Source organism: Micromys minutus, assembly GCF_963924665.1.
Source record: "Micromys minutus genome assembly, chromosome: 21".
Taxonomy (NCBI): domain Eukaryota; kingdom Metazoa; phylum Chordata; class Mammalia; order Rodentia; family Muridae; genus Micromys; species Micromys minutus.
In genome coordinates this window covers 341,944-369,653 of record NC_137956.1, presented here as the reverse complement: position 1 = coordinate 369,653, position 27,710 = coordinate 341,944, and the positions used below count along the sequence as shown (strand labels likewise).

The 27,710-nt window shown below is 43.2% G+C and overlaps 2 protein-coding genes across 2 annotated transcripts in view; one reads left to right on the top strand and one right to left on the bottom strand.

Moving 5' to 3' along the window:
* Nucleotides 1-1,182: 1,182 nt before the first annotated feature.
* Nucleotides 1,183-11,664, bottom strand: CIAO2A (cytosolic iron-sulfur assembly component 2A). The gene is made up of 5 exons (XM_080934190.1): nucleotides 11,366-11,664; nucleotides 6,123-6,287; nucleotides 5,294-5,343; nucleotides 3,646-3,691; nucleotides 1,183-1,792 (listed from the first exon to the last, which is right to left on the bottom strand). Exons 1-5 carry the CDS (start codon nucleotides 11,487-11,489, stop codon nucleotides 1,695-1,697), a joined length of 483 nt encoding a protein of 160 aa, XP_080790316.1. The 5' UTR covers nucleotides 11,490-11,664; the 3' UTR covers nucleotides 1,183-1,694.
* Nucleotides 11,665-13,515: 1,851 nt separating this feature from the next.
* Nucleotides 13,516-27,710, top strand: part of SNX1 (sorting nexin 1) — a gene marked incomplete at its 5' end in the record, with an annotated part of 34,450 nt that continues 20,255 nt past the window's right edge. Inside the window, 2 exons of the mRNA XM_080933953.1 lie at nucleotides 13,516-13,674; nucleotides 26,852-26,963. Coding sequence (XP_080790079.1) covers nucleotides 13,516-13,674; nucleotides 26,852-26,963 — 271 coding nt within the window. The remainder of the gene's footprint in view (nucleotides 13,675-26,851; nucleotides 26,964-27,710) is intronic.

The following is a 27,710-nucleotide window of genomic DNA, read 5'->3' as shown; positions in this document are numbered from 1 at the left end:
GGCACCCAGCACTCTGTGACAAACTAACCCCGGCCCAAAAACTCTTAGTGAAATAAACAATAAACATTCAGTCTCTAGCATAGCCCTTCCCTTCCAGGTCAAAAATAGGACTGTTCTGGCTCAGGTCTTTTCCGAGACTCTTATCTACCTAACACAGTAATGGAGGGTTGTCCATGAAGGTCGCAGATTAGTGTATGGTGATTGTAGGAGACCTTATGGCCTCCTCGACCTGTGAAAATCTCCACAGGTGTGCTTGAGTTTTCTCTGGCTATAGTGGCCAGATTCTGGCGGAAAGAGCAATCCAAAAAACCACAACAGAAGCAGCAATACCTATTCTAATCTATACCCAGAGATCACAGTATGCCCCTCTGCCATTTCTTACTGGACCTTCCCACCAGCTCTGACTCAATACAGAAGAGACTGTACAAGAGCACAAAGGCCAGGTACTAGGGACATTGGGATCTGCTGTAAGCTGCCCACCACACCCTTTTACACTCCAGACGAATACTTTTCTCCCTATCGAGCTGAACCAAGTAAAAAGAAAGCGCAGAACGTCTAGATTGATTCAGTAAAAACAATGTTAACAAAAATTACAGTGCTTCTTTCAAGGTGTCATTTGAACGCAGGCACTTGACCTTGCAGAGCACAGCACTTGCACTGAGCTAGATCCTCAGCTCTTCTTTAGGAGACTCCTTTAAAACCGTGTTCATGGGAGCTGGGGGGGGACTATCTGTCTGAGTGGTGACGAGCATCCACCTGCACTGCTCGTCCTAAGGGCTCGATCCGAGCACCTACATGGTGGCTAACAACTGTCTGTAACTCCAGTTCCAGGGGATCTATCTCATCCCTTCTTCTGAACTCCTCAGGCAAGCATGTGGTGCACATATATATATATATATATATATATATATATATATATATATGCAGACAAAACAACCATACACATAAAATAAATTATTTAAAACTGTAAATCATCTAACCCCCTCCACATATGATCCATAGCTCTAAATGAATAAATAGGTCTAGAGTTCTCCAAAAAGAAAAGCAGGGTCTCACCTTAAGGATTCCCTTTCATTTTCATTTTAGACTCCACTCTATACAACCAGAGAACAAAGCTCTAGAGATGCCTGTTAAAATTCACATTTACATTAGAGTTTATAACTCAGTAAAAACTTAAGGTGAGCCGTTATAAGAATCATCTGTCATATTTATTTTAGAATGATTTAAATCAAATACATTTGGGCACAGTAGATATTTGACAGGAAAGGCAGTTGTATCAGAATGGCCATCAGAAAAATAGTAACATTTTACACATAATAACTAGAAAATATTTTTCTGTCTGATCACTTGAGTTAGAAATCCTGAGAATGTTACTCACTGAACAATTAGAATTTACCTCATAACTGAAATTTGCTCAGAAAGAATCCTTTTGAAAAATGCTCTGAAGGCTGGGCAGTGGTGGCGACACCTTTAATCCCAGCATTTGGAAGACAGAGCCCGGTGGGTCTCTGAGTTCAAGGCCAGCCTGGTCTACAGAACAAGTTCCAGGTCAGCCAGGGCTTCACAGAAAAACCTTGTCGTGAAAAAACAAAAAACAAAAAAAAAAAAAGCTCTGAGGTACAAATCACCAGATAGTCGACAGTGTCCTCTACGTTTTACAAAGGATTTAAAGGAGCAGGTCACACGCGCAAGTGTCAGTCTGGCTCGAGGACACACTGCTCCACAATCTCCCGCAGGTTGGGGTTCTCCATTGCAGCTGCCACTCGCTCTTTGTCATTTATCTGCTTATTGACTGCAAAACAGGGACAAAAGTGAACAGGACAGTGATGACAGAGACATCAGACAGCATCTGTCCAGCCTGCTAGAGCAAAGAATTTAACTCCTTGAGAACTTACAGCTAATTACTCATCTACAGTTTAACACTTTCTTCCTCTTGTGCACACAAACACACATGCACCGCTCACAAGTGCTAATGGAAGCCAGAATATGACCCTGGATCCCTGGGGCTGAAGCTCTGAGTGGCTGTGAGCTGGCTGATGTGGGTGCTGGGCACTGAACCCCAGTCCCGGGAAAAGCAGCAAGTGCTCTTTTAGTGAATCCACCCTAGTGCAGTGGCTCAGGTCCTGAAAGCAGTCTCGAGAGAAAATACTCTCTAGTGTTCTACTCTGCAACCAGCTTCCAGGTTGATTTCCTTCTCGGCATCATCAATACACATATTTCTATAGTTACATTCAGAGTGAAATTCAAAACTGCTGCTTTTCTCACTTAACCCTGGTTTTTTGTTTATTTGGTTGGTTGGTTGGGTTTTTTTGTTGGTTTGTTTTTAACTATAGAGTTGTTTACGTAGCAAAAATTCTAAGTGTCTGGCCAGGCATGGTGGTGCCTGCCTTTACCCAGCACTCAGGGGTCAGAGGCAGAAGGAAGTCTGTGAGTTCTAGACCAGCCTGGTTCTACATAAACAAACAAATAGAATGGGCTGGGGGTGTTAGCTCAGTGGTACAGCCTTGCACATTTGAAGCCCTGGGTTCAATCCCTAGCACTATAAAAAGTAAATAAATAAATAGAGTGAGGGCTGTAAGGTGGCTCAGAGACTAAGAGCACTGGCTGCTTTTCATTCCCAGAACCTATATGGCAGTTCCAGGGAATCTGATGAGCTCTCCTGGCCTCTGAAGACACTGGAGGCATGACAGTGATACACACGCATAAGTAGATGAGAGAGAAAACTCCTTATCCTCAGGGAACTATAAACTCTAGGGCTCTACAGCTGCCCCTCCCCCTCTGAAACAGCAAGTGTCTTCTCACCTCTTCCATTGCAGCAAACTTTTAGTGCTCACTGTCTCCCCCTCACCTCAATGATGACCCCATTTTCTCCTCCTCTGTTCTTCTCTGCCTCTTCAATCTATTCAGTGATGCTAACACACAAGCACTTTTAGTATTTACTTGAGACAGGATCTTACTATGTAATCCTACCTGGCTTGGGAGTCACTCTGCAGACCAGGCTGGTTTCAGACTCAGATCTGCCTGGCCTGCCTCCTGAATGCTGTACTGAAGGTGTGTGCTGTCATGCCTGGCAGAAAGCTAGCACTTCCCATCTTCTCTTTGTTTTCTATCATTTGTTTAAAATTCTGCTTCCCATGTACCACATAACTAATTAGGAAACATTCTGTCTTTTGCTGTTTTCAAATCCCACTTCTATATTGGTTGTCTTCTCTCTACAGAAGAGAGGTCCTAAATATAAAGTTACCCCCATTCCCGTCCTTCCACGTAACCCAGACCACGCCCCAACCCCAGCCCTACAGATTCCCTAACACAGGACTGTGAGATTCTCAGTTTCAACTTTCCACACAGCTAAGAAACTGCTAGAGAAGAACCAGGCCTTCACAGCTCAAGGTCTCCTCTAGAGCTGGACATGTTTACAGGTCTGTATGTAGTAGCATGGGTCTGAACCAGTTAATATTCACAGGTTCTAGTTTACAGGACCCAGTGAAAAACTACTTCCTTTAAATGCTTCCCCACCTGTGAAGGAAGAGTATAACTATGGTGTCCCCTCTTTTTTGCAGGGTACCCCAAGTATATCAGCTGGGGTGGTTGACTGACAACCTAGTACCCAAGACAAAAGTATTAGCTGCAGCCATGTTTACTTACTGTCTTCTTCTGTTGAGTGAGTTCCTTCAGAAATGTAGATTTCCAACTGGAGAGAAGAGAGACAGAAACAAAACCTCAGAATCCAGGGGTGTGTAGGGCAGACCCAGGATGGGGGATGGGGAGGAGTCCAAACCATGCTGTTAACATCAGTGACCTAACAGGATGAAACCGAAGCATTTCCACCAACTGACCTTCAGGGGGCGTGGCCCTGGACGTCTGTATGGTCTCACATGATCTGTGTCCTGCCCTAACCCTCTTCCCAAACCTGTATCTAATCCGCCCTCTGTCATCACATCAGCAACCTAGTGCACTTTCTTCCTCTCTTCTACACACACAAGCACATTTTTTTCTCTTATGCATATTTTATACACAAACACACAAAGTTACTTCTTTACAAAAATGAGACAAATATGTAGGTTTTGCATACACGTGCATCCTCTTTTTTCCTCTGTTATCTTCCTTCATTTATTCCCATGTGTAATACCAGTAAAGCTGGTTTGTCTAGCCCTGTTAGCCCCATAAATTAGTCAACCCCTAACCACAAGAGCTTTTGATACAACCACAAAACGGCTGCAAATCCTGTGGCTGGGGCAAGCCTGTGAGCGGCAAACACAGAATCAGCAGTTTTCAAGAGGAAAACATTCAGAATGATTATAGATAATAGGGACTTTAAAGACTGTCTGGTTCAGTGTGGATGCCAGGAGCTAACTCAGGTCCTCTGCAAGAGCAACCAGCGCTCTTAACCACCGGGCCTCCTTCTCAGCCCCCAAGCAATGTTTTTAACAAAATGTGGGAACAACTCAAATTAAACACACACTGTCTAATTTCATTAAGATGAAATATCCAAGGCAAACTATGGAGACAGGAAATCAATGGTTGTTCTGTGCAGAGAAGGGGAAGCAGTAATGGAAGAAAGACTGCTAATCAGTGTAGACTGGCCCCTCCTTCCCTCCTGTCAAGGTTTGACAATGCTTGGCCAAGGGAGTGTCACTATTTAGTGGTGTGGCTTTGTTGGAATGGGTGTGTCACTGTGGGTGTGGGCTCAAGACCTTCACCCTAGCTTCCTGGCAATCAATCTTCCTCTAGCAGCCTTCGAGTGAAGGTGTAGAGCCCTCAGCTACTCCTGCCTGGATGCTGCTATGTTGCTGCTTTGGACTGAACCTCTGAACCTGTAAGCCAGCCCCAATTAAATGTTGTCTTTTATAAGACTTGCCTCGGTCATGGTGTCTGTTCACAGCAGTAAAACCCTAAGACACCTTCCCTCCCTTTCTCTTTCCCTCCGTCTCTTCCTTCCTTCCTTCCTTCCTTCCTTTCCATTTTTGTTACAAGATCTAGCTATGTAGCCCAGGCTAGCTAGCATCCTATCTTCACCTCCCAAGTGGTGGCATTACTTATACAGCACCACACTTGACTGGATACAGGATTTCTTTTGTAGGTGATACAAATGTTCTAATCGTGATTCAGAGATAGCTGCAGAACCCAGTCGACATTATCAGAGATTACTTAGCTGTCCACTTCAGGTGGCTTATATGATATGTGAATTACAGGTGTCGAAAAAGACAACTTGAAGTAGGGACAAAGCTTAAGGACAGGGTATTGGCCACCCTCATGTGAGGCTCTGGGTTTAAGACAGCAACAAGCTTCTTACCTTGTGTTTGAATGGCAGACACCGCTGGAGCTTTACTCTTAAGCACAGTCCTATGACAGGGGAAAAAATCTTCATTATCTTTGTATCCCTTCTTACTGGCTCTTGAAAAACTCAAATGGCATCCACATACTACATGACAGCTGCAAAACAGCCCTGCTCATCCCGGCATGGGTCTCCGGTGAGCTTGGAACCACGAGGAAATTTACAATAGAGTTTCATGGCTCCCCCAGTAAATCCAGGGAGCTGGGTCCATTCTGTACGTGGTGAACCAAGGTCACAGTGTAAGGTGACTGCTGGTAGTACCTCAGCAAAGCTGGCACTGACTAGAACAAAGAAGCACCAAAAAGGCCAGGCCTTTTCTGCTGGGCCAACCGGCCCTCAAGCATAACGGATGACCATTAGGCTTTATTTATGCCTCTGGTAGAAGACAGGTGTGGTGTGCACACCTTTAATCCCAGCACTCAGCAGGCAGAGGCGGGTGGATCTCTGAGTTTGAGGCCAGCCTGGTCTAGAACACTCAAAGCTACAAAACACTGTCTTGGACCCTACCCCTCAAAATAAGCCACTGGTAGACCCAGATGTGCAAAAATGTAAAACAAAGCATATTTAAAACCATTTATTTAACTGCCATCAAGATGACTTAGCAGGTCTCTACTAACACCGTATGCACGAACATGGTGCTCAGACATACATGCAGATAAAATACCCATACACAAAATATGAATGAAAAATTCAAACACTTACCAATAAAAAATAAAATTCACATGCACCCATGTACACACGCATGCATACATGCACACTCACTTACATTCACACAACAAACCCTTACCAATAAGAGTTGCCAAAGAGCAATGAGGTACTGTTGGTGTGAACTTGATAATAACCAAATAGTCATCTTCGTTTATTTCTTGTACTTCCACGCAACTCTCTGTGACCACTTCCAGTTCTTCTAAAGTATTGGGCTTTTCTGGGTCCCGGATAGTTCGGATTAAATCTAGAGGCATCAGACATAAGGCATTAAATTAAAATATGAATATCCTAAGTGAGGAGGATGATTCTTATCTCAGCTAAAGCACTGACGATTTTCAAAGATATATTTTGAATTTCTGTGTCTGTTTTGCCTCCATATATGTCTGTTTATTATGTGTATGTAGTGTCCACAGAAGCCAGACGAGGACCTCAAGATCTGCTGGAATGGCAGCTGTGAGTGGCCCTGTGATTAAGGAACTGAACACAGGTCCTCTGCAAGAACAGCCAGAGTTTTGTATCTCTTCAGGTCTGACCACCCTGCCCTAACTTTCTTTTAAGTATCTGACAGAAATTTCCACCTTTGAGAAAACAAGTTTCTTAGATCACTATTAGACCATATCCAATCCTTAATTCAGAATCATGGGACTACAGATGGGGGATCATGAAGGGAGATGCAGAGGAATCTTGGTTGGACAAAAGGTGGGATTGAGCCTTTGAAAATGAGCAGCCTGTCAGTGTGTCACATGTAGACTATAGGAAAGAACCACCAGGAGCTTCCTTGGCTTATTTCCTGCAAAGGAAAGAGCAGAAAAGAAGGGTGGGGCCAAACCACCAGAGTCTTTCTTCACTAGCCACAGGCAACAGGGTTCCTCGGGAGACTTAGAACAGGGAAGTGGAAAGCAGTGGCTCACTGTCAACTTCTCCTTCACCCACACTAGCTGCAAGACAGCACCAAAGAGAAAAGCTAGGAACAGCCACTGAAAGGCTCATCTTAAAATCAGCACATGACAACAAGGACAGAGACAGGAAAAGTAAGAAGCTGATTCACAGGAACTGACATGTGGCAACTTTTGCATCTGGAAGACAAGCCTAGAGAGAAAAGGGGGAGAACAGTATTAAGATAAAAAATGGGTCATAGAGGCGCCTGGGGAAGACAGGGTGCTTAAGCCAAGCCTGAAGACCCAAGTTCCATCTCCCAGACCCAAGTGGTGGAAAGACTCAAGGCAAATTAGCTCAGTTTCTTATGTTGTGATTTTGGAGGTGCTTCAGACAATGAAATGCCCTAGCAAATGTTGTACAGTACCAAGTGCACACCAAGGCTAGAGTGGTTGTTGGAATCCTGGGATCCATCAAGAAGCACGTGATGGGTCCTACAGTTCCCACGAATGCCTTGAAAATGTCTGGACCCCACCCAAGCCATTCTGATTTAACTGGCTTAGAGCACGGCCTGAACTGCTAGAGTTCCTAAAATTCCTCAGGTTATTTTCTTAAAGCTTTATTGTTGTTTTCTTTATGTTTAAGAATGTTTTGTCTACATGTGTTTGTGGGCACCAGGTGTATGCCTGGTGCCCACAGACGTCTGCAAAAGGCTTCAGATTTCCAAACTGCAAGTTAGGAACTGGATGTTAGGATATTGTGAGCCACCAACACTGGTCCTCTGCAAAGACAGCAAATGCTCTTAACTGTTGAGCTATCGCTCCAGCCATCTCAGGCTATTCTTATATGCAGCCTGGTTTGAGACTCCTTGGTAGAGAAAGAAGGAAATTCACAAACAGATGCTTGAAAAGTTAGCTGTGGTGGCACAAGCCTATAATCCTGGTACTTGGGAGGCTGAAGGAGGAAAATCTTGACTTCTAGGCCATCCTAGGCTACACCCTGAGACCCTTTCTCAAAAAAAAAAAAAAAAAAAAAAAAAAAAAAAAGGAGTAGAGACGGGAAAAGAGAAGTGTTTGACCATAGCAAATGCTACAGGAAGAACACAAATGGGAGAATTTGAATTCAAGGCTATCCTGGACTGTATAGTAAGACTCTCAAAAAGACAAAAAGACAAAAAAAAAAAAAAAAAAAAAAAAAGGCCAGCATGAAAAGAAAAGCAAAAATTATCAGAAAAGGAAACAGAGGTGGCCAACATTATACACTACAGGACTCAGGACTCAGGCTAATGTGCTCTTGGATTTGTTATCCAACAAGTCAATTATAAAAAAGCAGTTTGTAGAGAAGAGAGGTACAAATCAGGAAGCCAACAGATGGGAGAATGCATCAGCCAATGCTTTAGACAGAGCTAGAATCTTGACAAAGATTAGGGACATTTGAGTATGGTTTTTAGTTCAATGTAAGGTTGATAGAAGAGATATCAAACTGTGAAGGAAGCTGGGTAAAAGAGCACAAGAGAAGAGGATCAGGAAGGCTGGGCCGTGCAGCAGCAGTGGCAAGGACATGAGCTCATCCTGCCTCTAGCCTACAGGAAAATGAAGCAGAAGGAAAGGGAGAGTGATGAAGGAGGGCAGGGGAGAGAAGCAGGCTGCAGGTCAGTGGGCCTGGGGTTCTCTGGGCACATACCAAGTCCAGTGGCCTCAAAAGCAACCAAGAAAAATAAATCTATCAAACTTTCCTTCCCTAGACTTACCTTCTATCTTTGCCAATGAATACAGACAGGAAAGAGGGCTATATTCCCCTTCATTTAACAGGTTATTATGGGATTTGGGAAAGCAGGGTTTCCCCACTCCTATCCTAAGCTTCTCCTTCTAAACTTAATTTGTAAATGCTGTATTATGTTCTTTGAACACTACTAAGTCCTGAAATTAAACCTTACCCCTTGTTGAACACTTCTAGCTTCCTAGTGATATGAGAAGTTTGATTTGTTAAGAAAGTTATCAAGCTTGTTCTCACATTACTCTTCTAATCTCGCCTCACCCCCAACAGCTTTTGTTGCTTTGTACTGAAATGAAGATCTGCTCTTCTAGAGAACTTAAATTCAGGTCTCAGCACCTACAAGTGGCAGTATACAACCTCCTGTAACTCCAGCCTCAGGAAGATCCAACAGTTCTGGCCTCCAAGGACACACACAAGCTTAAAATTTTTTTTTAATATTTAAAAGATGATTCTTGGGTTGGAAAGATGGCTCCGTGGTTAGAGCACTGACTGCTTTTCCAGAGGTCCTGAGTTCAAATCCCAGCATCCACACTCACAACCATCTGTAATGAGATCTGATATCCTTGTCTGTGTCTCTGAAGACAGCAACAGTGTACTCACATACATGAAATAAATAAATCTTTTAAAAAGATGATTCTTTCATTTATATTTAAAAGTTTTAACAGATAGTGTTAATCCTGAGATGGCTCAGTAGGTAAAGGGGCCTGCCACCAAATAAGCCTAACCTCCTGGGTTTCCATCCCCAGTACCCACTTGCTGGAAGGAGGAATCTAACTCCAGCAAGTTGTCCTCTGACCTCCATATTTGCACTGTGACTTCCATGTGTATGTGCAAGCACACACAAAGTAAATAAATGTAATAAAAGTCGTTTAAAACTTCAGCATTCCAGTCTACTATCTAAAGAAATAGCCAACCACAGCTCCACCTGCAGTCGCTGGTTATCAGGAGCCTCCTTCTGCACAGCTAATTCTGTGTTCTCACCTCCATATTATTCTCTAGTTTCTTCAGCTTATGTGGTCTCTGACTTACCCAGGTCCAAATATTCTTCAAAGTCTAACTCAAGTAACTGCCCAACATCGTCACAGACGTTTCCTCTGAGCGCCCATATCTCCTATTTAAGCCTATAACCCCTGGCTGAAGTTTGTATTTTTGCATATGTAGGTGTTGTTCAATACAAATTTGGTTTTTTTTTAAACAAATCTATTTCTTTTAAGATTTATTTATTTTGTTTATGAGTGCACTGTAGCTGTCTTTAGACACACCAGGAGAGGGCATCAGATCCCATTACAGATGGTTGTGAGCCACCATGTGGGTACTGGGATTTGAACTCAGGACCTCTGGAAGAGCAGGCAGTGCTCTTCTCTCCCCCCCCCCCAGATTTATTTATTTATTATATATATAGTTCAGACACACCAGAAGAGGGCATCAGATCTCATTACAGATAGTTGTGAGCCACCATGTGGTTGCTGGGATTTGAACTCAGGACCTCTGAAAAAGCAGTCAGTGCTCTAACCACTGAGCGATCTGCCATCTCTCCGGCCCTCAATACAAATTTGAGGACTAGAATCATCTCTCTTACAGAGTTGTATCTCCGGTGCCTGGAAGTTTCCAGATGCTACACACAGAGGTAATGGCAGAACAGGAATGTTTTATGGAGATAGCACACTAGTAATTATCTTCTGCCTGGGGTTAAGTCAGCCTTGCCTCTCTACCAAGAGATAGGGAAACCTGATTAGCCCAGGCCATTCCATCGTAGAAATCATTCTCCCTGGCCTATAATTCTTACCTAACCTGTATTTGTATGACCATCTCTCTTAGTGCTACATCTAGGACTTTTCGTTGTCAAAAAGCAGGACTGGCGGTGGAGCATACCTGAGTTTTCTCCCTAACCCAGATACATAATACTACAAATGGTCAATGGAGGGTAGAGAAGGGCTGAGGAGGTAGGGTCAAGAGTGGAGGAGTAAAGGGGTGGGGGGAGAAAGGGGAGAGAGAGAGCGAGAGAGCAAGCAGGCATTACATTTGCAATCACAAGTTTGGTTTTCTCTGTTCCTTACTGACAATGTGACCTCTGGGTACTTGTTAAACCACCACCTCCCCGTCTGTACAATGAAGACAGTCCCTCAAAGTGGAGAGTATCTGAAAAAATACACGCATATACTTGACTGTGTAAGAAAACTAAATTTAAAGTCTCGCGCTGAAATGCCTATCCCTAACTCTTCACTTCCTATTGATTCTGTCACAGAAGAGAGTGCCTGTGACCTTGGGCCAGTTCCCAACTCGGCCACTACCAAACAGTAGCCTCAGTTATGGCAGGAGGAACGCGTGTCCAGTAGCTAAAGAAGGAAAGACTCTCGAGTAATGAAATCTTAGGCATGTTTTGCTCCTTGACCACTGCAGGCTCATTCTGCCTATATCTCTTGACATAGTCCCTAGAGCAGTAGGCAGTCCAGGAGAACGAAGCGTTTATGAGTTCTAGGCTCAATTTCACTTCTGGTTTAGTAACAGCCCGACATTGCTGTGTGACTTAGGACCCGGAAGAACACGCTTCCCTCTATGTCTGCCAAAACCCCCAAGTGTTCACTCCAGCCCAAAGGTGAGGCCCTCCTCCACCCCCTCTCCAATGCCACCTCTCCAAATAAACCTTAAATGGTGCTCTGGGTAAATTACCATAAACTTCTAGCGCTTTCTCTTCCATGATCCGGGGCTGCCAGGCAGCTCCCTGCTCAGAAAAGCCTGAGAGCCATAGGACCCTGCTCAGCGTCCAGGAGAGCAGCCCAGACACTCGCTCCATCCTCACGTTCCGCCATCCCTGGCGACTGTCCCAACCGTACCACCGTCTTTCCGCAGCCGACCTCAGAAGTTAACTTCCTGGTCTTCAAATAAAACAAAACATGTGTAAAGGTTTAGGGAGCAGAGAATAGGCGGGACGCAAAAACAGTTACGCGAAGGACCTAGGGAAATTAACTGTAAAGACTACATGTCCCAAGATGCTTTGCTGGGTTTAGACGGCACAGAAAAATCCTTGCGGCTCGTTAGGCGCATTGCATGCTGGGATATCTAAGGGGGCGGTAGCCGAACGGCGTTGAAATGCATCTGGGACTTGTAGTCTCAGCCACAGGATCGTGTAACAGACTTACGCGTCTCCCAGAACCCCACACAGTTTCTAGAAGAACTAAAGATGAATCCTGAAGAGGTAGGGGGAAGGAGATCAAGGTTACTACTATTGGAAGATCTTCTAGAACGGAGACTCTTCACAGCTATTTGTCAGAGGAAACCACTTCCAAACAAATTTTTCTTACTTTCTGGTCAGGCCGGAAGTGTACTTCTTTTGCGGTTGAAAGGGGCTATTTTTGGGAGAACAGTGTTGATAGGCATGGCCACAGACAGGAAAGACTTGGTTTTCTTGTCTCCTAGAGACTTAGTCCAGCTCAGCTTCGCTCCATGGGCAGTATATCTACCAACCACCACCTAAAGTACAACGAGAGAACGCTCTCTGTGTTCACTGTGTATAGTGATGATAATGGAAATGGTCATCCTTAAAAAAGCATTTTTAAGCTGTCTTCTGTTCATGGCTGTAATGGGTGCCAGTTACAAAGTTGATTGTGTTTCCACCTCAAGTGTTTAATAGACACTTAATTTGCCATACACAATGTGTATGCAGGAATAAAAGTTACAAACTAAGACACTCTTCCGACCTTCAAGAAGTTTACAGACTGTAAAGGAATCCACCCCTGATATTGAGTTTGCAATTGCAAACAGCCCACTTTGCTAGGTCTGGTGGCTCGTGCCTGTAATTCCTGCATTTGGGGGGCCGAAGGAGGAGCATTGACTCGAGTTTGAGGCCAAGTTTGGATACAGAATGTCAAGCCTGCCTAAGTGAGACTGTTTCAACCAGAAAAGCAAACCACCTCTGTTGGTGTTAGTGGCAGGTTTCAAATCCTTGAAAAGAAAAGATCATCTTGCATATTAGCCTGAGATAACATAACCTACATTATCTTTAAACTAGTTGACTTCAACTCACCAACCTATGATTAAGTCCCAGGAAATTTTGAAGCAGTCCCACCAGTATCCCTGACATTTCACTTCATAGCAGCCATAGGAAGTAGAACTCCAAATTCTTAACGACCGAATTTAGTACACTGAGATTTCCCCTTTGTGTGAAGCTTGGCTTCTCCCAAAAGAATGGTTAACTTCTTTTATTGTTGCACACTGTAACACTGAGTGTGTTTAAATTGTTGACTTATAAGACTGCCTCATTAAACTGTAAGCACTCATTAAATTGTGAGCCAGGAGCTTTTGTATTTGTATTTGAAACGCACAGTAAGGTGCCTTTCACAGTGAATGTTCTGTATATATCGAACGAATTAATGTTGTCCAAAAACTAAGTGGCAAAACTTCTTGCAGTCTTTTCAGCCCTCAATCAAAAGTATTTATTAAATCTCTCTGAGAGCACTGTGCTTGGCATGAGCAGGTGGCATGCAGAGGTTTTCAAACATCGTTAGTCACAGACTTCTTTATTCAAACAAAACCTTAGAAGCGTGACAGATAGAGCCGTGTTGGGCACAAAGACCTGAAGGAACTGGGCCGCCTTTAGCTCCTCCTCTGCCTACTTGGCCCGCGGGAGTGCAGCCCTGCAGTTCAGGGCTTGGATTGGCTGAGCAGCAGCCCAGGCCCCGCCCCAAGTGCCTCCCCCAGGCTCCGCCCCGACGGTCCCTCCGGGTCCGTAACGGCCCTCGCGCACCTCACTCAGCTGAGCGCTTTGCTCGCAGCACTGTCTATAAAGTTGTTGTTGCTGCTTCCGCCACGGGTGGAGGAAGATGGCGTCGGGAGGTGGTGGCTGTAACGCTTCGGAGCGACTCCCTCCGCCCTTCCCTGGAATGGATCCGGAGTCAGAAGGGGCTGCCGGGGGGTCAGAACCCGAGGCTGGGGACAGCGACACCGAGGGGGAGGATATTTTCACTGGCGCCGCGGCAGCCGTGAGTTCCCACCCTTGGGGCAGCAGACAGGAAAGAGCTCCCCCAAAAGAGAACCCTTATCAAGGGTTCGAGGGCTTTGAGGATAGTGGGCCTGGTGGGAAGTCTTCGCTCGGTGTCAGCAATCAGGACTCCAGGGCCCTGAATAGGAAACGAGCCCTAGAGCCTGGCTGCCAAGCCGGGGCGGGAAGAGACCATGAGGGGTGTGGTGGCTTCACCATGGATCCGTAATAGCCAAGAGCAACCTAGGCCGTCCCCTCGCCCTGAGGTGTAGTTACCCCAGGGATTCAACGGGCAGTTCTGCTGGTTGTGTCCTGAGCAGACTGACTTAACATGACAAATAAGAAAATGAGGTGCAGACCGTCAGTTCGCTTGCCTGACTGCACTGAAAGTGGAAACGTGACCTAGGGTAGGATCATGACCCGCCCACTGATCTTCCTATTATATCCAGCACTTCCTGGTCATTACCAAAAGCCCATTCTGGATCCTAGTTTATGAAAGTTAGGTTGTGACTCCTTTGATCTGGTTGAAAAAGACATTGTCAGATAAATTACACGGATCAGAAAGCTTTGCTTCTGTTAAAAGGATACAGTAAAGTGCTTGGAAACAGATCTGTAAATGCAAAGGGGAAAGATGTCTCCCATAATAAATACCTAGGTTTCAAATGAGAGCTAGCTGCTAGCAAAACAAACAAAACCTCCTTGTCTTTCAGTGTGGAATGTCAAGAGTTAACAGCACCAGGAGAGATGTTTTGGGCTGGTTTATGAGAACACTGACTCATACCACTTGGTACAGTTAGTTCCAGCTTAGAAACGTTTTCAGTACTGAGTCTATGCAGTTATCTTCCTTTCTTGCTTATTGTTTCTCTTCAGAGTAGCTAATCAGGATCAGACTGAGTTAAAAACTTTAAATTCTGTATACAGCATGTGTCCGAAAACTTGGAGGTGCTCTTTACATCAGAAAAAGTTTAGATTTTGGAGGCATTTCTTACATGACCACGGTTAGAATTTTACTATGTTGGGAAATTGAAGGCCATAATTCCAGCTCATAAAGTGGTTGCTGATGCTAATAGCAAATTGTCTAATGATGTCTGTTACTATGAAAAAGAATAACTTGCTGCTAACATAGTCCTTACTTCTGTTTAAGTATCTTGATATAGTTACTCTCTTAAATATGGAGAACAGCTACTGTTAGTATCAGTGGATGGATGAAATACCTAAAAATTGAAACTGGCACCTAGGAGTTGTTGTCTGGAGTTGTCAGTGATTTTAGTGACCATCCAGGTAGTTGATGGGGGCATGACACTTCTTAAGACTGTAGGGATCTCCTACCTTCTTCCCCAAAAATGAGGGAGGGAAAGTCAGAATGCCTTTGCTCTACCACAGAAAGCAGGTGCTGGGGTCAAAACCAGCTCTTAGCGAATGCTAGGTATACATTCTACCACTGAACTATGTCTTCAGTAACTAGCTGTCTTTAGATTTGACCCAGAATACTAATCTTCAGCAAATTAAGGACTAAACGTTTTATTAAGCACCCATTAGTTATAAATTATATTTTAACAAATGCTTTAGTTGTAAGACAAAGAATATAGAGGATTGCAGAACTTCTGCAGAGTTATAGTTAAAGAAAAACGCTGAAAAATTAAGAAATTAAGTTGAGCCTATTGGCTCAAACCTATAGTCTCAGCTACTCTGGACCTGAGGCAGGAGGCTCTGTCACAAGTTCAAGGTCAACTTGGGAACAAAAAAGAATACAAAGAGTAGGCTTTGAAGTCTGATGTTAATCTAGGCTGTTTTCTTGCTTATTTTAACTTTGGTTTTTGTTTTTATTATTTGAGAGAGGCTCTCTTGTAGCCAAAGTGGCTTGAACTCCCAATCCTCCTGCCTCCACCTCTGAATAGTAGGATAAGCATGCTCCACAAAGCTCAGTTTTGCTAGCTTAACTTTGGATAAAGTATTCTGTTAGCTACATTTCTTCATTTTATGACAGAAGGAAAAGGTAAATGACTTGGTATAGTAAAAATCCCAACACCTGGGAGACTGAGGCAGAAGAATCAAGAGGCCACCCTGGATTTCATGGGACAGTGTCTTAGGAGACCAAATAAATAAATAGGGATCTGTTTTATGAAGGTTAAGTTAGTATGTGAAATGCTTGGAACAGTTGTTTCTACACAGTAAACTAGACTGTTTTAGAGAGGTTGGACTGTTTTTGTTGAGAAGGGTTTCAGCAATCAAAACTCCCACAAAACTGAATGAGTTAGAAAACAAAGGTAATTAGTAAGATTGGTTAGCTTAAAGTCATCAGAGTAGACAGTTGATGACTTCAGTGGCTTCCTTTTGTTTTGAGTTAGAGAGAGAGAGAGAGAGAGAGAGAGAGAGAGAGAGAAGAGAAAGGGGGCATGAACCTGGGGTCTCAAGCATTTTATTTAAGCATTCTCCCATTAAGCTACATCTCAGCTCAAGTTAACCTTCCTGTTGTGATTTGTTAACACTGAGGCAAAGAAATGGGCATTAAAGTATTGGGAAGCTGAGACATGCAGCACTGAAAACTAATTCATGGTGTGCATGTGATGTTCTGGACAGCTGCTGCTGTTAATCCTTCCATCTGCTCTTCCTAAGCCAAGAAGCCATTTCACCCCAGTAATAAAAATGGGATTTGTAGTCAATAGATAGGCCATGAGGTACATCTCAAAATATGTATGCCAGTTGAGTGGGAGATCCTGAAATCAAAGAATTCTAAGACAAATCAGAAGTCATTAATAAAAAGTCTGAATCTAAATCTTTGATGTGGACTTGAATCCTGATATTAGTTGAAGCTTTCCTCTAGAATAGGATTGCTCTCTCTGTAAAACAAGGGACTGAATTAGAGCCATTGGCTTTCTAAATCCTTGATGTTATGTTCAAAAGATGGAAAATGCATACAGGTTTTTACGACACATATGATCTCACTGGTCTGCTTACTGTAAGTAAAGACTCAAAACAGAAGCAGAGCCTTTTGTCTTCCAAAGTCTTATCTGCTCATCTCTTCAGCAGTCTGCCAGAACCACAATAGATTTCTCTTTCAAATAGAAAGGGAGAAACTATGGTGGCTTTTTTTTAATGCTGAGAGAAAAGAAGAAAATACAGAGAAATGAAGTCATTGGCTTAGATTTTGGCCAAACATCAAATGTCAGTGTCTTTATTTGGTCTTATGTCAAGCCAATTAGGATTTTTTTTTTTCTCATTACTCTCTTGTGAACTAAACCCTATTGACTAGAGAAAGGCCTGGGAAAATAACTTGGGATAAAGAAGGAATGGCAAGGGACTAGAAAAGTCATGCTGAACAATTTGTCTTTCATTAGTCTTATATTACCATGTGCAAATGCTGAATGCTTGTAGTCCCAGCCCTTGGGAGGCTGCGGCAAAAGGTCACAAGTTCAAGGCCAGACTGCTAAATAGCAAAGCCTGTTTTAAAACAAAACAATAAAAGAGAATATAATATACTGTTGTAAATTTAAAGGTTTAAAAGTCTTAGATATGGCTAGAGTAGTTAGATATGGCTCAGTGGTTAAGAGCACTGGCTGCTCTTCCAGAGGTCCTGAGTTCAATTCCCAGCAACCACATGTTGGCTCACAACTGTCTGGAATGGGATCTGATGCCCTTTTCTGTTGTCTGAAGACAGCAACAATGTACTCATATAAACTTTTTAAAAAATTAAAACATCTTAAAAAAAAGTTGTAGATAGTAGACCAGTAAGATAAATCTGCTGCTGATGACCTGACAACCCGAGTTTGGTTCTTGGCACCCAGGAGAGAACTGACTCCTGAAAGTTACCCTCTGATTTCCTCCACACATGCACTATAGTGCCCAAGAGCCCACGCTCACTCGAGCACACACACCATAAAGTAATTTAACATTTTAATGTAAAAGAAGCCAAGCCTTGGATAGCAGTGCCTCCAGATTACCAGAATTCACATTAACAGGAAAGGACTTGGACTTGTTAGAATCCTGCCATAAATCTGTGACTAGTACAGGATGTATCTTGGGGTTGGAGGGTATGCAGCTTTAACAAAGACTGTGATAAAAGCTAATAAAGCTAATCTTGTTTTAATTTGTGTTAAGTATATTCACATAGCTGCAAACAGATGTTCATGTCTTCATTGGACAAGTCTGAAACTCAGTACCTATCAACAATACCCACTTCCCTTTCATTTCTAGTCTTGTTTCTGTATCATTCCAACCCAAGTTTCTATGAACTTTTTCTTTGAGCCAGTGTGGCATTGTATTACCCAGGCAAGTCTCAAACATGTCGGCTCATCTTACCAGGCCGATCCTTCTGCCTCGGCCTCCTCGATAACTGGGACAACAGTCATGTGTTACTGTGACCTTTTTTATGAATAACAGTTTTTGTGAACTCACTGTTACCTTATTTATTTATTTTTTTCTGAGACAAGGTCCCATGTAGCCCAGTCTGACCTCTTGTTCTACAGCTGAGGATGACCTGGAACTTCTGATCCTTCTGCCCCTACCTCTGATTGTGATGCCTCATAAAAGGTAATCCTAGCCATTTTGTTTTGTTTTGTTTTTGAGATAGGATCTTAGAAGTACAGGGTGCCCTCAGTCACACATCTCTAACCTGAGTGCTGGAATTATAGGCGCACAACACATACAGTATGTATCTCTTTGTGCTAAGTATAATGTCCTCAGGGTTCATCCTTGTGGTGAGTACTTTCCTTGGGATGGACAATCCCGTCTTATATCTTACCTTCGTACCCATTTACAAGCCATTACACATTGGGCTGACATTTTGGCCATTAGGAAACGTGCTTCTGAACAAGAGTGTGCAAATAAAGTTCCTCTTTAGCTTCTTTAAATCTGTACCTAGTAGTGAGGTTCTGGATCATATGGTGACGCTATTTTTGATTTGTTTTTGAAGAGCCTCTTTATTTATACCATTTTACAACCCAACTCAGCTCTTTTTCAACTGTGAATGCATATAGAATAACTTCTTTCAGTCCGGACAGAATCTGAAAATTTTATTTTAAGAAAACAGAAAGCCAGCAAGCATGAAGAAAATAACAGTTCCTAGTCAGTGTTTTTGTTCCCCCACACTTACTGTCTTCAATACATTTGTGAGTATATGTGTAAGTTCATGTGGGAGGGGATGGACTTGTATGCATGCCTATTCGTGTGTGTGTGTGTGTGTGTGTGTGTGTGTGTGTGAGAGTATGTGTGTGTCTGTCCAGAGGTCAAGATTGTTTGTTCCTCAGGAGTCATCTACCTTGTGTTTTAAAACAGTTTCTCATTGGGACCTGGGACTTGCTGATTAGACTGATTTGGCCAGTAGCTCCAGGGATCTACCTGCCTCTGCCTCTCCACACTGGGAAGCCAGTGTGCCACCATTCCCAGCGGTTTAGTGGTGACTGGGGATAGAACTCAGATCCTTATGCTTACCTGGCAGGCATCTTACTGGTTCACCTATCTCCTTAGCATCCTTCAGTAAGTTTCTTTGTTCTTTAAAGGGAGTTTTTTATTTTCATGTGTGCACATGTCTCGGAGGGTACGTTTGCCTGTATAGTGGGGATGCATGTCATGCCTGAGGATTGAACTCAGGTCCTCATGTTTGAGTGGTAGGCACTTTACCAACTGAGCCATCTTTCCTGCCTCCAGTAAATTTCTTGACACAGACGCTACTTTGGCCTCCCTTTTTTTTTTTTAATGGTGATGGTGGTGGTGGTGATGGCATGGGGGCAGTTGTCAGAGGACAACTTTCAAGTCAGTTCCTTCTTCCACCATGTGATTCAGAGGATCGGACGTGAGTCTGGCAGCTTTGTGTGGCTAGTGCTTTTCTTTGCTGAGCCATACCTCTTCTCTAGCTTTAACAGGATCTCTGGTGCGGAATCCTTTTATCTTTTAGACAAGATCCTGGCCCAGCTACTTGCTGTACAGACCTGCACGTCTGCCGTCCTAGTGCTGAGATTAAAGGCGCACCACACCCCACAATGAGTATTTCTAAATAAAGGTGTATTGTTTTGTTTAGTTAATAGTTGAACTCACAATCGTAAGTAGTTAGGGTAAGTTTCTTTTTACAGCTTGGTGTTGTAGTGCTTGACTCTGAGGGGGGACAGAAGGACAGGAAGCAAAGGGTAACAGCGCTATGCAGGGCCCTGTCTCAGAAAGCAAGAGAAAAACTTGAGTTTATGTCGTGGTTTCTTATGGAAACACATTACTTCAAACCACATGGTTAAATCAGAAGTTGGAGGCTGGGTGTGGCCTGTTAGTTCCAGTACTGGGGAGGCAGGAGCAGGAGGATCTCTGTTAATAAATTCAAGGCCAGTTTGGTCTAGAGCAGCGGTTCTCAACCTTCCCAATGCTTCTGTCTTTTAATACAGTTCTTCATGTTGTAGTGACCCTGGCCATAAATTTGTTTTCATTGTAACTTAACTGTGATTTTGCTACTGTTATGAATCATCATGTAGATATCTGGTATGTGACCCTGTGAAAGGGTCATTCAAACCCCAAAGGGGTCACAACCCACAGGCTGAAAACCAGCACTCTACAGAGTGACCAGGAAAGGCTGCATAAGGAGAGCCTGCCTGTACTAGTAAAGTTCAGAAGCTGAAACTCCACATTTACTTGAAGGCAATGATGTACAAACTATCAAAGCTTCGTTTTAGTGATCAGCACAAATAATGAACAGTCGTCTTTTCTGAAGTATAAAGACTTCATAGATTGCTGGGCATGTTTTTGCACCTTTAATCCCAGCATTCAGGAGGCAGAGGCAGGTGGAGCTCTATGAGTTCAAGGCCAGCCTGTTCTACAGAGTGAGTTCTAGGACAGCCAGGGCTGTTCCACGGAGAAATCCAGTCTTTAAAAAAAAAAAAAAAAAAAAAAAAAAAAAAAGATAGATATTATATTATTTTATATATGTCATTATATTGTTCTGGCACTTTACCTAATTTTCAGTAAGTAGTTTGGAAGTGTTGGGGAAGAGAGAAGACTTTTCCAGATGACGAATAAGAGCCCAACCTAAATTTTATTTAGAATTGGTGTATGGAGCATATGAGAAATAACAAAGGCTGCTGCCAGACTTGTAGTCTCTGAGGGAGCCTCAGCCTTTCTGCTTTCTCAGTGTCAGGTCAACTCCCATGACCTGGTTGTTGGCAGCTGGTAAGGCTGGGGGGGGGGAGAACACTAATGCCCCTCCCTGGGTCCTCAAAGCTTCTCAGCACTTTAAAGTAACTTTTGGCATGAATAAATCATGGGTAGCTGCTGCAGAGAGTAGCCACAAGTACCTCATCTCCAGAACAAAAGCTTGTTGCTCAGCTGTTTCTGGCTCAGGCTTTGCTTAGTCAGATGGCCAGCCGGGCTTCTTCAGTCTCGGGGCAGACTTGCTCTGGTTTGCCTTTCCCCTGGAGGAGCCAGCTATCCACCCTGAGTGACTGACCCTCCTGGAGTTTTCCCCGACCCAGAGCTGATTAGTGTGAAGTGAGGCGTGGAGCTGGGTGTTTGCAGCTCTGTTCAGTGGCCTCTGTACTGAGATCTCCAGTGGTCCTTAACTAGCAAAATGCCTAACTTGAGGCTCCTTTCTCCACCCTTCTAGAAGGCCTGTTCCTTTGTTCTGCTCTCGGCTTCAGAGTTCTCCTCTTGTGTGTGTTCTGGACTCATTGTGGAGACCCATTCTCAAAACAAAATAATTTAACGTGTAAAATATGTAAGCTCACAAAGGGAACCACTCATGTTAGTAACATGTACTACTTTGTTATTTGAAACATGGCCTCACTCTACAGCTCAAGCTGGCCTCGAACTTAAGACAGTCCTCCTCCCTCAGCCTCTCAGAGAGCTGGTAAGCATGAAACTCCATACCTAGCTTAGCATATCCTTTTTGGTGAGTTAAATAATAAAATCTAGAAATCAAATTAACTACCACAATTTTAAAATAAAGGCAAGCACAAATGATACGAAAATGCCTGCTGTTGATTGGGGGTTGTAGCTTACTGGTGAAGTACTTACCCAATATAGCAAAGATTCTGAGTTCTATTCCTAGCACTTCAAAACAAGACAAAACAAAAGACATTTAGTGTGTGTTAGTTGTTGTCTCCACTGCTGTTGTTGCAATCATGCCTATGAGCGAAGAGAATGCTACATTTTGGCCAGAGGTTAGGGAAAATAAAATTGTTATTTCATTCCTATCTAAGTTCCGATACCACCGCCCTTGGAATTCTATGACTTGTGAGGCCCAGTGTTGGGATGGGGGTAGGGAAGAGGCCGATAAAGCTATAAGAGAAGGAAATACAGTGCAAAATTTAAATTAACTGTTTAGTTATTTACCCAATTTGTAGATGCACCAATATTCCAACATATATAAATGCTCATTTTCCCAAGCACAGGTGTTAGCCGCTGTTAAACATGATTCTGGGAGAGGAGTCATCTTCAGATATTTGCCCCCTCACACCATCAGAAAGGACGGCAGCCCCATTGGCATCTTGATTTTTGCCTGGTGCTCCCTATATGGACTTTGATAAGAATAAAGAATGATGAATTCACACTGTTAAACTGCTGGATTTGTGATAGTTTGTTGCTACTAGTAAGAATACACTGGGGGCTGGAGAGATGGCACAGTGGTTAGAGCACTGACTGCTCCTCTAGAGGTCCTGAGTTTAATTCCCAGCAGCCACATGGTGGCTCTCAACTGTCTGTAATGGGATCTGATGCCCTCTTCTGGTGTGTCTGAGGGCAGCAACAGTACACTCACATAAAATAAATAAATCAATCTTTAAAAAAGAAAAAGAATACACTGAAACCACCTCATTTGCTTTTCCATAGTAAAGTTGGCAAGGGGAGCAGCATTTCATGGAATGGACCCCAGAGCAGCCTGTGGTGTGGGTGTGGCTCGGGGCTGGCTCACTCCTGGTTGCTCTCACCGAGTTAGAGCAGAGCGAAGGCACAGCGCCTCGGCTTCTCAGCCTTACTCAGTTATGCTCACTTTGCCTTTAAAAAGTAAGTGCTCTAGCCCTCCATGGGCACTGCCAGCTTAGCATCCAACTGGGGTGTTCTTTATGCAGTGACCTAAATGTATCATATTTGTGTGTGTGTGTGTGTGTGTGTGTGTGTGTGTGTGTGTGTGTGTGTGTGTACGTGTGTACGCGTGCGCGCGTGCGCATTACTACTGCCCACATGTAGAGGTCAGGGGACAACTGTCACGAGTCAAGCTTCTCTCTCTCTCCACCCTGTAAGTTTCAGTGATTTAACTCATGTCCTCAGGCTTAGTGGTAGATGCCTTTATCTGCTGACCCCTCTTTCCCGTCACAGTTGGGAGGTTTTGACACAGGCCTTTAAGGTCTCTTAAATGTAACTCATAGTCCCTATGCAGAGCAAAGAGAAGTTAAGCAACAAGAGGAAGAATCACAACTGCTAGCTTCATGGGAAGTTGCTCAGAATCCCAGCAGTGGTTTTCAGTCCAGACTGGCCACATCACTCTGAGCTAAGAAAAGCATGCTCGTGGCCTGTGCCTGAGAGTTTGAGGAAGATACCTATTAAGAAATACCCATTTGCTCTAAACAAAAGTACCCTCTTCCTGCAAGATCTTTTTCTAGTACAGCTCTAAGATTAGCATTGGCCCATTTCTCTGCTCCTATTGTAATAAGCAGAAACTTTCAGGTAGGCTTATCAGTGAAACCACCTGCTAGGGTGTTAGAGATCCTAGCTAGAAATGCTATCTGCTAACAAAAGAGAACATTGCTCTCATGTAAAAAGGGCAAAGGGAGATAACAGGATACATAGTTTCCTTGGCTTTATTTACTACAACTACTGCTTTCTTCTGTTGCCCAGAAATGCTTCCTCCTTTGAAGGGATGGGTAGCTATAACTTATTATGAAGGAGCTAGAGTGTTTTTGAAACAGGGTCTTTCCAAGTGGTTGAGGCTGGGCTTGAACTTGCTGTCCTCCTGCCATAGCCCTCTGAGTGCTGGAGTTACAGCAGCTCTCAGCCTGTAAGTCATGACCCCTATGGGAATCAACCCTTTCACAGGGGTTGCATATCAGGTATTTACATTATAATTCATAACAGCATAATTACAGCTATGAAGTAACGAGAGTAGAAAATAATTTTATGATTGGGGTTACCACAACATGAGGAACTGTATTAAAGGGTCAGAGCCACTGAATTACAGAGATGTGTTACCGCGCCTGCTTACTAAGGTCTTAAAAGGATGATTTGTAAATATAAAGCTTTAGTATTGGTTCTGCTAGTCAGTGTAAGGTGACTCTCCTGTCTCCAAAAGTTCATCCAGAATTTTATCTGTCCAAAACCAGCTTTCTTCAAACAAAGTTTTACACAAATTAAAAGTTAGCGTTTGGAGGCTGGTGAGATAGCTTACAGATTAAGAATGGATATTGCTCTTACAGAAGATTTTAATTTGGTTCCTGGAGTCCTTATGGGGCAATTCCAGCTCCAGGGAATCTAATGCCTCTGGCCTCAGCAGACAAGCACATACCAACACACACACACACACACACACACAATTAAAAATAAAAACAATCTTAAAATTTTGAATTAGCTTTTAACCTTAGATAGAATGTACAGAAACTGTGGTGATGTCTAGGTAGATTATATTTTGAAGGCAAGAGATTGCAGACCTCTCACCTTGCCACCTCCACCAGCATAATGTGGAGACACCACAAAGATGTATGTTCTTCTTATCTTAAAATTGTTCTCACCCAGTTTGGTGGCATGTACATTTAACCTTAAAACTTGGGAAATGGGGCTGGAGAGATGGCTCAGTGGTTAGAGCACTGACTGCTCTTCCAAAGGTCCTGAGTTCAAATCCCAGAAATGAGATCTGATGCTCTCTTCTGGTGTGTCTGAAGACAGTGACAGTGTACTCATATATAAGAAAGAAAGAAAGAAAGAAAGGAAGGAAGGAAGGAAAGAAAGAAAGAAATCATTAAAAAAAAAAAAAAACTTGGGAGATGATAGTTGCGGTAGTCAGAGAGCTGTGTGAGTTTGAGAACAGCCTGGGCTACTTACTTAGTAAGACCCAAAGGTTTGTTGTTTTCTTTTTTCTTTTCTTTCATTTTTTTTAGGTGATTCTGTTCAATTTGTTCAATTTTTTGTTCTTGGTTGTAAGTTAAACTTGAGAACATTATTATGCCATGAGAACTACCTGGCAGTAGGTTCTCCTCGGTAAGGTTAGTTTGTTCAGTATCAATACAAATCGACTGAAAATGTGTGTGTGCCAGTAAGCTCTCAGGATCTTCCTGCCTCTACCTGATTCTCACTGTACTTAAAGCTTTTAAAGTCTAAAGTTGAGCCCTCATGCGTGTGTGGTCAGCACTATCCACTGAACCATCTCCCCAGCTCTGAAAAAGATATGTTTATAAATGATATATAAATTTACATGTAAGCATGCTCACTGTTACGAAAGAGCTACAGATAAAGGCTAGAGCAGTTGTGTGGCGACTTTGTTCAGTTGACTTGTACTTGGTGTGTGGGCCCCAGGAGTCTGTGAGGGCATTTCTCTAGTCTCAAGGGTGCTTGTTACTAGCTCACTGACAGCACAAATCCTGTTTCAACCAGTTTCCATCAAACTTGGATCTGGTCTTGTCAATAGATGGGTGGAGGGAGAGGGCAGGTGGCAGGTCTAAGGAGCTTTTTCATCTGGATCTGTGCTTGATTAACAGAGCCATGACAGACGCTGCTCTAGCTGTTTCATAGAGCAGTGTTACTCTCAAGCCTTCCAGAAGTGGAGAGCCAGGTTTATTCATCTACACATCACAGGAATAGATTCTTTGGGGTGTTTTTAAAAAGAAATTGTAACAGAACCTTTCATATTGCTTTGGTTTCTGGTGCTTATTGAGTTCAAGCGCCCTGAGTTTTCCCTCTGAAGACAGCTGGTGCCATGGGAAAGAAGTTAAAAGAACTCAGGTGGCTTCTGAGCTCTCCTTGAGTGAGAGGGAAGTAAGGAAGCCTGAGCATTTGTCTTTACAATTTGGGAGTAGCTACAGGAGAGGCCACTTTCTCAGACAGATGAGAATGTCTGATGACCACCATTGAACTTCATTAGCACAGAACAGTCCAGGAAAGGCATGATTTGCTAATACAAACCAAGTGTGGCTTAAAGTTAATTTCCTTGAAAAGGAAGGTTCAGTCTAGCGAGGAAGCTGTTCGCGTGAGAAACTCAGAGCATCAGAAGATCTGTCTTTTCACTTTGCTCAGTTGGGCCCAAAAGGCCTGTCGAATGAACCAACAACCTCATTTTTGTTAAGGGAATGTTTTAGGAAAAGTTCCTTAAATCAGGTCTTTTAACTGCCTTTGCCTTAGGGTCTGACTTCAAAGCCCTGCAGTAGTATAAGCTGGCCTTCTGTAGATGTGTGTGGCACAATCCAGCTTTGTTCATTCTGGTACCGGCCTGGGCAGCTTCCCTGCTCTTGTTTGTGATTGTGCTGAGCTTTTAGTAAAGGCCAAGGACTGACTGCTTTTTCACTATGTGCCTACCAGACCAAGCGTGACTGAGCTTATTCTTCAGCCTACCATAGAGTGTGGCTAAAATTTTTGTCCATGAAAATTGCAGATATACTTATAAGCAGCATTAGACAGAAGGTTCTGTCTCCCTGTGTCTGTCGGGTGAGTTAGGAATGTCTAAGCTTCAGTTAATAGTTTAGCCAACACAACAAAGGAAGCCTGGGATCTGAACTCCAACATGATGTCCTTGTTACTAGAATATGCCCTGTCAGCACTTAAAATAGAAAAGATCATCAGGCTGGCATTTCGGCACACACCTTTAATCCCAGCACTTGGGAGGGAAAGGCAGGTAGAGGGATCCATGGTCTGGCTACACAGAGAAACCCTGTCTTGAAACACCCATTCCCACACTATTAAAAAGAAAAGAAAAGTATTGGAGTAGAATATTTTAGAAATTACCTGTGTGTATCTGTACCCATGTTGGTTTCCTATGGTTTGGATATCATATTCCAGCAAGATGTTGGTTATACAAATTAGCCTGAGATGTGTGAATTTAGCCCCGTGGTCCCCTGAGCAGCAGCACTCTCGGCTTTAGCAATGACTGGCCACTTGCTGAGCCAGCTAACTAGTGAGTCTGTCTTCCAAACACCTGTGGGGACAAAGGCCATGGTCCCTTTCTAGGTAGGCTGAGTTTGTTTTTACTGGTTCTATTTTATTCAAAGTATCTTTTTTGTTTTCAGAGTAAGCCCCAGTCTCCTAAGAAAACCACATCCCTTTTTCCTATCAAAAACGGTTCCAAAGAAAATGGGATCCATGAGGAACAAGACCAAGAGCCACAGGACCTCTTTGCAGGCAAGTAGAGACTCAAAATTTAGGCACCTTATATTCATCTTCTATTTATTGCATAAATTAGAAAGTTTAAGCCTGGCACAATAGAGTCTATGTCTGTGATACTAGTACTTGGGAGGTAAACACGGGAAGATCAGGAGTTCAAAGTCATCCTTGGCTACCTAGCAAGTTCAAGGCCAGCACAGGCTAAATGAGACCTTGTCTCCAAAACAAAACAAAAAACCCTACAACAAAACCCCCTAAACAAACAAAAATCTAATTTTTAAGAATGAGTTAAGTTATTAAATATTAGAAATGCAGTTAGGGGAATTACAGAAATACTATATCACAGGAACTCACAAAAGTACAAGATTATTGACCATTGCAGTAACTCTAGACTTTTATTTAAAATGTATAGTCTTTCTGTGTAACTTGGCCTGGAGCTCACAATCCTCCTGCATCTGTTTCTTAAATAGTTAGGATTACAGGTACATCCTGTCACTTGGGCCTTATTTAATTAGATCGAGATACTGTCTTACTGTGTAGCCTTTGCCAACCTGGAATTTGCTGTGTGTACTAGGTTAGTCTCAGACTTATAACCATGTTTCTGCCTCCTAAGTGCTAGAATTTAGACATGGGCCTTCATGCCCATTCCTTAGAATTCATCCCTAGTCATGAGAGACAGAGACTAGAGGAGGTGGAATATATATGAATCTTATATGAATCTGAGTTTAGAAGAAAAATTGAAAGTTTATTTAGATCTTGATATTT